Genomic DNA, 12,059 nt, shown 5'->3' with positions numbered 1-12,059 from the left:
GGTAGGGTTCTACGAGCATTGCTTTCAGATCACTTTATTGACCATCCTCTGCACGATCATTTATTTTAGAGGACTGATGTCAAATTTGGCATTATATCAGCTGACATATTGTAGACATTTTCTTCCAGAAATGGCTCTTTAAGGCTGAGTGCAAGAGGTTAAGATGCCTGATGGAAGCAACTTTACAAGTGATATTTTTCGATATTCATACAACAGCCTTAATAATTTTAAATTAGCATAAAGTTTATGGCTCCACATACAGTATGTGTGGGTGTACCTGTATGCATATATGTATGCAGTAATTCACAGACTAAGAAAAAAAAGACACCTAAATTAACCTAAATTTAAATTATTCTATTCTGTGACATACACCTTCAAGGTGAAGGGTACTCAGCTTTAATTATAAGCAAATTATTTTTAAAATATAATCTTCATTAGATTGCAAAGACATAAAATTCTACACTAAAATCCAAAGTCCACTAGCATTAGGCTGTTTTTTGTTTGTGTCTCTCTAGTTTATTAGAGTTCACAAATTGATTATTAGTTTTGTAAATACATTTCTCCAGAACAGATGTAGCAGCAGGTAGCTGAGGCATTCCTGATAATAAAAGGCAGGAGAACTGTTGAAAAATACTATCTCCTTGTTTAAAATCACCAGGTAGAGTCCGTTACCATTTGCTGCTTGAACAACACTTCATGTTTCAGCATTCGTAACTTTTTCTTCCATATAAAATTCTTACAGAAAAACTCAAGGACTTTAATGTGAGCAAAGGTCTGAATACCGTTTAGCTTTGGAAATGTTATTTTTCTTTGAAAGTACACATGCCAACAGGCAGATATCTGCTAAGGGTAACTGAAATAATTGCTGTGGATTTCTGAATGGGAAAGATCTTATTCTGAAGTTATTAAAGCCTAAACAGGTAATTTAGAATAAGAAAGCGTGTCCAGGGATTCGTGGCAAAATTGCAGCCACTTTTCCTCTGCTCAGTGAGAATTGTATCTGTAGTCATTGTGTGCACGTGCCAGCTCAACCACGACCTGAGGAAGAGGCTTGGCGAAGACCGGCGTTGGTTATCTGCAATAACGAACGTGCCTGAAACCCAACAGCCGAACCCATCTGGGACAATTTTCTAGCAGCTCAGATGAACGAAGCTCTAGTCCTTACACCCGTGCCCTGGAACCTGCTGCTACTGGTGAGCAGCAGCTTTGACACTGACCCCGTTCTCCGGCTGCTTTCAGTGTCGCTTCAGGATGTGTCGATCCGAGGGGGTTGCGCACAAATCGTCGCCGGCGCCGCAAGTCATCTTCCCAGTAGTCGAGGCGCCAGAACTCACGAGGACGACTACAATGAAACAGAGGAGCCACATATGTTAGCAATTATCAAACAGCATGGTAGCACTGAATTTCTGCATAAAGCTCTCCTTGTTTGCGCTGCTTTCGCCCTTTTTTTTCCCTAACCTCCCCCCTTTCTGCAATCTTTTACTTAGGTATGTCCTTGAAAATAACAATATCACCTTCCAGTCTAAGGAACTCCTTTCCCTTTTTTTCTTGGAAGGTGAAATGAGCACTAAATACATCATTTTGAAATGAATTGCTGACAGTGTGATCAGTTTCCCCACACTCTAGTGGCATGTGCTCCGATTTCAGCCTCATTTCAGCCTCAGCAGGGCACCTTTCTCAGTGACTGCATTTATAAACCAGAATAGGGAAAAGGCTATTATAAATATGGTATAGCATTACCTATATTAATCAAAGTCTGTCCCCCTTCATTTTTCTTCCTAATTTGTGCCTTTTTGCACAAGGTCAGTAAATCATAACATGGATTCTTGGTCCAGAAAGTGTTAACTTTAATGAATACCTCAGTTACATGGTTATGTATGTGATAATAAAATATTACTCTGTTTAGATGTGCAGGAATTTAATTAAAATAATCTCTTAAAATATTCATTACATTTAGCCCCTGAGGCTTAGAACAACACAAGAAAATGCATTTCTTCTCCATTTACTGTTTTTAAATAAACCATTCCAGGAGAGTGAAACAGTAATCTATTTTCAAGCAAATCAGATTGGATTTCTGCTTTATGTAGTTCTGTTTTTACATTTAATTAAAAACTACATGCTATGATATGTAATAATAGCTATATTGAAGGAATACTTTTAAAAAGACTACATCTAGAAAAGCATATATCAAATTCATTATTTTCCATTGTTTGCCCCCAGTATATGTAGATCTCTCTAATATGGTCATACAAAAGTGCCAGCTACTATCTTGTTAGATGATCATGAGTGGGTGCCACTGTACAGCAGTATTTTTAGCCCAGAGAATGTACAAAAACCCTCCAGTTTTGGGTGGATCACACAAACAAACAGCTATTCTGACAGAACAGCCATGATAGCCTGCAAACCTGGATGCCCAAATTAAGAAACACTGACTTTGTTTGAACGTAGGTAGTATTAAAACAATAGATTAAAATATATTCAATTTCTGGTCCAGGAGCATGTAGAAAGTATATCTGTCAACACTGACAAATGAATAGCCACAACTAATTAAGAGATCACAATGTTAAAAATAATTGGTATGCACATTCTTAGTTTTAGGATTTAAAGGCAGAAATGAGTTTTACTTAAGGAAAATCAAGGTCTCAAACAAACATGGTGACAAAAGCCAGAATAATCTGCATAACCCCAATGTCAAGCACAGTTTGTAGACATTAATAATTGTGACTGAAAATAATCTTATAAAAACGGAGCATGTATTTTCCTCTACCTTCATTAAAATTCTATGCCTTTTTCCAGCACCAAAGCAAAAGCAGTGCTATTCTTCATCCTCTGATTTCCTACTTTCAGAAAAACAATGAAGTATTTGAATAAAATGCCCCAGTATCTTATTTTCACACTTCGTGTGTGCTACAATCTTGCTAAAATTCGAGCATTTTGATTATAAAACCCAAGGACTGCAGAATAATTAGCTAAACAAAAATCATCACCCACAGAAAGATATGGGTATATTCAAAGGTCGATTAATAACTTAAAATTCTCCACGAGTGATTACAGCAAAAAGGCAAAACCCAGCTGGCTATGTGCATGCCTTTGATAGTCGTAGAGCATGGATAGGCACTTCATCATTCTGCCTTCCTACATTTATCTGTTAAAATTATTATCAAATATCAGCCAGGATGCAGTCGTGAATCACAGACTGCTCCTCGTCTTCAGGGGAATGATACAATGAGGGTCTATTCATCAGGATGGCAATCGGCACAAGTAATTAGTTCCCTAGACTGAGATCTCCTACCAAGCTTATTTCAGCCTGCACCACAAACATATGACACTGAAAAGCTAATGGAAGCTGCTAAAATTTGTTAACCTCTTCTGCCATCAATCCTTCTGGTGTTCTGTGCTACAGTATTATGCAAAGATTGTAAATTATTAATTTGTCATTCATCTATCTTTCTGCAGTTTTGATGGAATTAAGCAATCCCATTCTTCTGGGTAATGATTACAATTACACAACATTACAAAACTATACTAAAATTATTAGAAAAATAGGTAATCACGATCAGGCATGAAGTATGATCCTGAAACATAATATATCTTTAGTTCCCAGTTTTATTTTCAGTTTGGCATATGAAAGTTTCCTTCACTGGTGCATTGCTTATTCACAAGCAACATTTTAACTACTAGATTGTGTATTTGGATATTTGTAACTAGTGGCAACCACTGTATTATGGGGTAAAAAAAAAATAAAAAAATAAATCTATTCTCTATACATAGAAAAATATCCAACAAGTACCTGCACAGCCAAAACCAAATAATTTGTCTAATTCTTACAAGTGAGATATTTTTAAGCACAGCTACAGCAACATATATATATATATATATATTAGTACAGATATAAGCCAGTATACTAAATAGCTATTTGAGAACAACAAACTTATTTGTAAGGGAAATTAACCACTGCAGTCCCATCTCCAAAAGGCAACACTGTGCCATGCAGACTTGGTACCTCTACAGCCAGGGGGAGGCAGCCATGGATACTGCTCTGATCTGGGCAGAACTGACTGGTGAAGGGCTCAAGGGTTATGAGACAAAAGGCCAAGTAAGCAGACTTTGGGAACAGCAGTGCCATCATCTGCAGGGGATGTTTGACAGCAGAAGTTCCCAGCTATACAATAAAGGCTGCCTTATGGACTTAAGGTGCTATATGGACTGGATCAATGAACATAAGTACTCAATTAGTCTAAGTGCAAGAGCAACATTTCTCAGGGGACTGGGGATTTATGAATTATAAATCATACTATCTGCATGAATTTGTCAGAGCCCCCTCTAACATGATACACACTGAGTCGTGGTTCCTTGGTAACGATATTGACTGAATAGAAATAAAGCTTTGATACTAAATGTATTATTCAGATAGCATAACCATTACATTGCTCTATTTTGCAAACAGTTCCCCAAATGAGCAGGCTCAGAATTGAGACAAAATCTTCCTCTCAATTCCCATGTAGCTAATTAGGACTTACAATTGTACAGAGAGGAGATGAAATACAGTGGGACCAACATGACCTGGATTCTCAAGACTTTGAGTGTGTCATCCAAAATCATAAAGTCACTTCACTGTGGTCACTAGGAAAAAAATTAAATGCTCACACATCTTCACTCTAAGAATAAGAAACCTATTTTTCCTGCCTGTTTTAAATAACAACACAACCAGAAACAAAACATAGCAACTGCTGTATTAGTTTTATTATGGTGTTATATCAAAGGAATTTCAGGCATGGGAATTACCTATTGGTCTTTGTACCCTGTAGGAGATTTAAATTGAATCTAAGCAGTAGAACCAGAAAATGACAAGAGGATCATTCAATTGCTGAAGAATTACTTCTTGTAATGCATTATCCATGGTGTATTTCGAGACATTTTGTTACCTTTTTGACCACAGAAAAGAAGCAGTCAACACACTCATGTGGACAGAAAAAAGACTTTGCAAGGTGGGGAAGAGGAAAGAAAATGGAAACCTTCACAAGCAATAGTTTGCAGAGCAGAGCCACAGAAATACTCAGAGGGCTGGAGCACCTCCCGTGTGAAGCCAGGCTGAGGGAGTTGGGGTTGTTCAGCCTGGAGAAGAGGAGGCTCCCAGGTGACCTCAGACCAATCTTCCAATATCTGAAGGGGCTACAAGAAAGCTGGGGTAGGGCTTTTGACACGGGTGTGTAGTGAGAGGACAAGGGCTGTGGTTCAAAACTAGAAGAGGGGAGATTTAGGTTGGAGATTAGGAATTCTTTCCTGGAGGGTGGAGAGACCCTGGCCCAGGTTGCCCAGGGAAGTTGTGGCTGCTCCATCCCTGGCAGTGTCTCAGGTCAGGTTGGATGGGGCCTTGAGCAACCTGGGCTGGTGGGAGGTGTCCCTGCCCATGCAGGGGGTTGGAACTGGATGAGCTTTAAGGTCCCTTCCAACCCAAACCACTCTATGAATTGTTTGAGAGGTCTTAGGGCTATACTTGGGCCACCAGCTAATTGAGAATGGATTTTAGCATACCACAGAAGCACTCATTTCGATTTTTAGATCAGTGAAGTACTAAATAAATAAACACAGCACAGAAAAAAAGAAACAAAAAAAAGGAAAAGAAAAGTGGAAGTTTAGCAGTGTTACAAAAATCATCCGTGGAGACAGAGCATGACTAGAGCTCTAAATGCTCTCTTCTATCTAAAGCCTTAAAGGCAAGAAAACCCACTCACACAGAAGACAATTGCAACAAACTTGATAGCAGATAGGAACTAATGTGTACACCCTCAAAAAAATGTTACGAAGACTCAGACCAGCAGTCTGCTGCTATGGGCTTCACACAGTCTGCTGCTTAAAGGAGAACAGTTCTTGCTCAGCTGTGTGGCAACCATGTACATTAAGCACAGATATAAAACTTGTAAAACTGAAATTTGTGCTGCTAGAAATGACTGCACAAGAGGTTGTTTCCAGACTGTGGGATGAGAACACAGGTGGTGATCAGGACAAGCATAATGCTTCACTCACCCTAAACCTATGTAAAGATACTAAAGTTCCAGGTTACATACTCCTCATTGAAACTCCAGTGATGGAATTCAGCAGGTAAGTCAGTCTCCAAAACTAATCAGTCCTTAGTCTCTCCACTAAGACCATCAGCAAGGCAATCAATCAGTGATGGCAGTTTCAAAGGTGTAAAGGCTTGAACACAGAGACCAAGGCTGAATGAATTTCATAGACAACCAAACACAGCAGCAACACCACTTATTTATCAGTAATGACAGTACAGACTTTAAAGGAAACTTGAAGAAGGCAGCTCTGCAATTCCTCTGTCACCAACAGCAAACCTACCACAACTTCTGGTTTTAATCTATTTGGCACATGGGTTGCTCATCAAATGCACAGTATCAGGTGCTGCTTCCAAATTCCAAGGAAGAGCAATCATAGAACACAAACACTCATGCCCAATTTTAAAGAAAAAAATACACTGGGTTATTTTAATGCCATTCAGGAACATTTCTTGGTCTACATCTAGATAGCTTTTGATACCATGTAATACACTTCAAGAACTGAAGCCAGACACCTGCTACACAAACATTTTTCTCAAAAAAAAAAAAAAAAAAAAAAAAAAAAAAAAAAAAAGCAACTAGCATTAAAGCATTAACACTTGATTACTTGATTGTTAATCCCAATGAAAGGGCTGAAGTTCAAGACTGTTCTGCAGAAATCCTAATGGAGTATCACTAGCAGACTGCAGAGCACCACATCATTTTTTCATGCAGCTGGATGTCCAGAATATTAACTAAAAGCTCTCATAATTTGTGTGTCATAAAAAATTGCAAGGTATGTTCCATTAGCTAACTTGATACAACATAATTTCAGAAAGCAAGTAAAACATTTTCTAAAACTCTTCAATATTCTTATAACAAGCTTTCACAAACTGTGATCTAAAAATTCAAATTACATCAGAGCACATTCATATAATGAGATACATGTCTATAAGTACTCATCTAAGAAATACATTGTGCCTATCCAACTGTATTATTGATTTTGTAACATGATCAAAATATTTAACATATCTTGAGAAAAAACCTCATAACCCTTAATGATGGTAAAACAAACACTGAAGATGTAACTTGACAATCATGGTCTCAGTAGCAGTACCAAGTTCAGCATTTCATGCAGAGATCCCCTCACAAGGGTTTGTGTTGCCATGCAGTGAGCCTGCAAGTAAATAGGTGCAGTGATACAGCAGAGAAAATTGCTCCTTTTCAGAAAATCAGGTTTCTGATCACGCCCCCAACTTTGCCTGTATTACCAAGGCACAGGCTTGATAAGTATTAAATAAAAATTGACATGGAAATATTTGGCCAGCTACACTGTGCATTTCACAGCAGTTACATTACCCAATCACAGTAACAACCCAGGCTTATTAGGGTTCAGTGTTTTTATTCTGTTTTATATTACTAACCCATTTACACTGCAGTCACACCAGCAACTATGTAACTAAAAATAAGGGAAAGAAATGTGCAAGTGAGGAAATGTGAAAGAATGTATAAGAAACAATATCTTTGACATCAAAAAAAGACATATCATGTAATCAAACTCTAATACTGGCAGTGTCTGTGAGAAGCATGTTATCTTCACTTTCCCCACACACAGACACTCATATTCCAGAGTTTCAGAATACAGAATTCCACAAATGGAAATAATTGGGAGCCCAAAAGAGATCATGCCCATGCCAGCTCTTAATCTCTGACATAACAGTCATAACAAAGACCCAAGGCCAAGGAGGCACAACTTCTTTGGCATCATATCAGTTATGCAGAACATTAATGCAATCCATTAAATTACATTGCCTATTTGCTTCTTCTAATCCTTCTGCAAGAAAACGTTTGGCGTGGTCTGTACAGGATTTTTTCCTAGAAGGACTGTTACCTTTATCTGTGCCACAATTTTATCAAGAGGTGGTGATGGTGAGGGTGGTTTTCCTGAGTTTCAAGAAGAGAAAGTAGTGGCATTCTTCTTTCAGTCTTTCAGAAGAAATAGATGGGAAAAGCAAGATATGAACTTCAGGCACAAGGTCTGCATCAACCTAGCACAGAATCATAGAATCATAGAATCATAGAATAGGCTGGGTTGGAAGGGACCTCAGAGATCATCGAGTCCAACCCTTGAACAACTACCGCCACAGTCACCAGACCATGGCACTGAGTGCCATATCGAGTCGCTTTTTAAATGTCTCCAGGGACGAAGAGTCAACCACCTCCCCAGGCAGCCCATTCCAATGTCTGATCACCCTTTCCGTGAAAAAATTCTTTCTAATATCCAATCTGAACTTCCCCCGGCACAATTTAAGACCGTGCCCTCTTGTCTTACTGAGAGTTGCCTGGGAAAAGAGACCAACCCCCGCCTGGCTCCATCCTCCTTTCAGGGAGTTGTAGAGAGCAATGAGGTCTCCCCTGAGCCTCCTCTTCTCCAGGCTGAACAGCCCCAGCTCCCTCAGCCTCTCCTCATAGGATCTGTGTTCGAGTCCCTTCACCAGCTTGGTTGCCCTCCTTTGGACCTGTTCGAGGACCTCAATCTCCTTCTTGAACTGAGGGGCCCAGAACTGAACACAGTACTCAAGGTGTGGCCTCACCCGGGCTGAGTACAGGGGCAGAATCACCTCCTTGGACCTGCTGGTGACGCTGTTTCTGATACATGCCAGGATGCCATTGGCCTTCTTGGCCACCTGGGCACTGGCAGTCTGAAGACCTTTGCATGGTTGTAGGGACCCTGGAACAATTTAAACCTAAGGCACTTCCCAGTGTGGAGGAAAAACTGGAACTGTCAGTAAGAGAAGCAAGTCTCACCAGCTGTTCCATAATATTTCTCCATATAAACAAGACAGTACAAACACCACAGATCTGTAATTCCTAGACTTGCATTTTAAAAACTGAGAGAAATGCTGGCTGCAAGCTCTTCTATAGTAAATAGGATATTATCTCTTTGTCTCAACCACCAACTAGACACTGCAGCTGCAATTCCCTACCCAGGCTTCTCCCATCTCTGTGTTTTGAATCATCCCAAAAATCAATTCCTATCTAACTAGCATGGAACACAAAGTGAGAGGAACTATGCCAGTTTCAGCTCACAGACACTCTTTTCTGCATTGACAAGTTCTGAATTTCTCATTTAGAAAGCAATCCAGTAAGAATGTTGGCTATAAATGTTTCACTCTGCTTCTGAAAGCACCATGTCAGGGTAAAGGCAAGCCCACCTTTAAGGTGTTGTTGTCCTAGATGATGCTGTTATTAACCCCTAGTTTAAAACCAGCCCTGTTTATGTATGAGTTAATGCATGCTCTTCTTTGATCTTTATTAACCCCTCGGTGGCTAACCACAGCTCCAGCTTCTTTGCCATCAGCATTCTTTGAAGTGTTGGCATTCCAGTGCACACTGATACTTCAAAAAGGGCTCACTTAAATACATGGCACAGTACTAATCATGGATTCTGCAACCACTATCTTATCTTTGACTCATCTTATTTTAATCAGTCTAAAATAAAGCTGCATTTGAAAAGAGAGCCATCTTAAGACAAGAGTTCAATTTTTGTTGCAGTTCCATCAAGATTAAGTATAAAGATATTTAAATAAAAACTACTACACATATTTATCAGGAGTTTACATGAACACCTTCTTCTGGCATTGAACAAAATTAGTTCAGACATAACTCAGACATGGTAGAAAGAATGAATAGCAAATTTGCAACCGGATGCTTTGGCTTAGGCCCTCATAAATCTTTCCAGATCTCATACATCCTGATTGCAGCCAACAACTTTTAATTTGTTTTTCAAAATAACTGCACTTTATGCAGGTCCCATAAACTGCTATTTTTTGAAAATAGCAGTAACTACCATAATAATCTACAAAAAACAGGTACCCTGCATCTCACTGGAGATTTTTGCCATTTGTCTGATAATGCAGAAATTCAGTCTGCAGTGCTCAGTCATCCCTTCCTTGCCAAAATGAACAATGGAATATAAGAATATAGGTTGGAAGATAAATGATAAAGGAGCCAGCTAAGTGTCTGTGTCCTTAGCCATTCCAACAGCTTCTGATGCTTTCACCTTAAGCATATGCATAGGAAGAACCTGTATCTTTTCTCACTAATTACAGTATCAGCAAATTTCCTGTGATGAATAAAGAACATTGAAATATTACAACTTGGTTTAGTTCTTTACTGCATCTTGGACTACAATCTTTCAGTATTTCTGGATATATAGATCAGCTTTTGACCCAAACAAGAAAATCTCATCTGATCTGCTGTTTTGTTTGTTTTAACCAAGAAAATATTAAAGTATTAAAACAGGAATTACAATAAAGCTTCTTCCGAAAATCTTACGAGTTGACCTGCACTAAACATTTCAGCTTCACTACCATCTCCTCTGGAAGAAACAGGATGAAATCACATTCCCACATATCTGCACTTCAAGAGCTGTGGCTAACCTGTACCCTTTATAGCTCTCTTAACAGCTGGATACTTCTCTGACTTCCATAAAAATGTCAGCAAATACTTTTCTGTTCTATGTTCTTCTAAAGGAAGTTAAAATGTTTTTATTTGTGTATAGATTTTCAGAGCCTTCCGTCATAAAGGTCTCAAATAATTGTTCAATTTTATTTTATTTTTAATTTTCAAAAAGAATTTAAAATTCACAGCTAAATTAACTCAAGTAGTTCAACAAGAACCAGAGGCAGGAATAGAAAAGAATGACTTGGGCAGAACAGCTACAGCTTTCCAGTCCTGAATGAACCTCTGCAAGATCTTTTAAGGAACACTTGCCTTCAAACCAGCACTGACAAAGTAAGTTTTCCATTCCTGTTAGGTTAATCACTAATTAATTGGAACATACTTTTCTCTCTGCTTTAAATTACATCAGGGGAATATGCAACTCTTGCAGCATGTTTGGCTACTATAAAATAGTACCTTGGTAAAGATATTATCAAATTGTATTGCAAGTTTGGGTACTGAAGTCCCAGAGACACCCAGCTCCAGCATTACCTTCATTTCTCTGACTCTCAAGTACAACTAAAATCAAAGCTTACATTAAAAAACAAAACAAACAAAAAACAAAAAACAAACAAACAAAACCAACCAACAAACAAACAAACAAAACAAAAAAAAAGAGAGAGAAAAACCAGCCAAAACCAAATAAAACCACCCTTCAAGCATCAGCTGAAGGCTAAAACGTCTGTCAGAGATTTAATTCAGGATTCAAGAACCTGAGAGCAAAAATCTGGGAGATGACTGCATTGGGTGATTATTACAGGAACATATGTAAGGAAGAGCTTGAGTAACTGTAAACATTGTATGGCTCTGAGACAGGAAACAATGAGCACAAGGCAGCAGGACCACCGAAAAGCACATGGGACAAGATTCTCAGCAATTACCATACAAACATAGCATTACCAGGAAAAAGCAACAGGACTAAGAAAACCTTAAAAAAAAATAACTCATTAAATATCTTTCTTCTCTGAAAGCCTTGCAAAAGTTCTCCACAAACAGAGCACTGAATTGTGATGAAGCACATTTTCTGGGGCCACACCTACAATGCTGACTGTACTCAAGCTTTAAATGAAGGAAAAAACAGCCTGAAAACATACCTTATCTTCTATTGTATGTAGCCAAAGAGCTGGGAGACAAAATGTGTGCAACTAATACGTACTGCACAGAGGCAAGTTCAAGACTGTTACAAGACAGTCTGCAAGTGAAGATGCTGCCTATGCTCTTGGTAAGATGGTGGCTACCAGCTCCCATCCCGTCCTTGCAGGTGGCATAAGGAATACAGCTCCACACCTCTCCACTGCACAGCCTGCAGTAACCTGGGTCAGGGTTTGGGCCCAGACGGTACCAACCAGGACTACTCTCGCTCAGCTCCCACCCCACTGTGGGACAGGGAAGAGAAAATCCACCAAAAGAAAGAGAAAACAGGGCCAGATCTTAACACCTTCCCCCCAGCCCTCCCCTCTCCCCGGGCCCGGATCGCTTCACTGCCGCCTCCCCTCAGGGCACAGGGGACGG

General features: G+C 39.2%; 1 protein-coding gene across 7 annotated transcripts in view; it reads right to left on the bottom strand.

The window, feature by feature from the left end:
* The window catches only part of LRBA (LPS responsive beige-like anchor protein), a 388,894-nt gene that overhangs the window by 184,316 nt on the left and 192,519 nt on the right, over nt 1–12,059 (bottom strand). For all 7 annotated transcript variants that reach the window (XM_071753672.1, XM_071753674.1, XM_071753673.1 and 4 more), the window contains one exon: nt 1,218–1,342. In XM_071753672.1, the coding sequence (XP_071609773.1) occupies nt 1,218–1,342 (125 nt within the window). The remainder of the gene's footprint in view (nt 1–1,217; nt 1,343–12,059) is intronic.

Source organism: Heliangelus exortis, chromosome 10 (assembly GCF_036169615.1).
Source record: "Heliangelus exortis chromosome 10, bHelExo1.hap1, whole genome shotgun sequence".
Lineage (NCBI taxonomy): Eukaryota > Metazoa > Chordata > Aves > Apodiformes > Trochilidae > Heliangelus > Heliangelus exortis.
The sequence above is the reverse complement of the archived record's forward strand: the minus strand, read 5'-3'. Positions and strand labels throughout refer to the sequence as shown.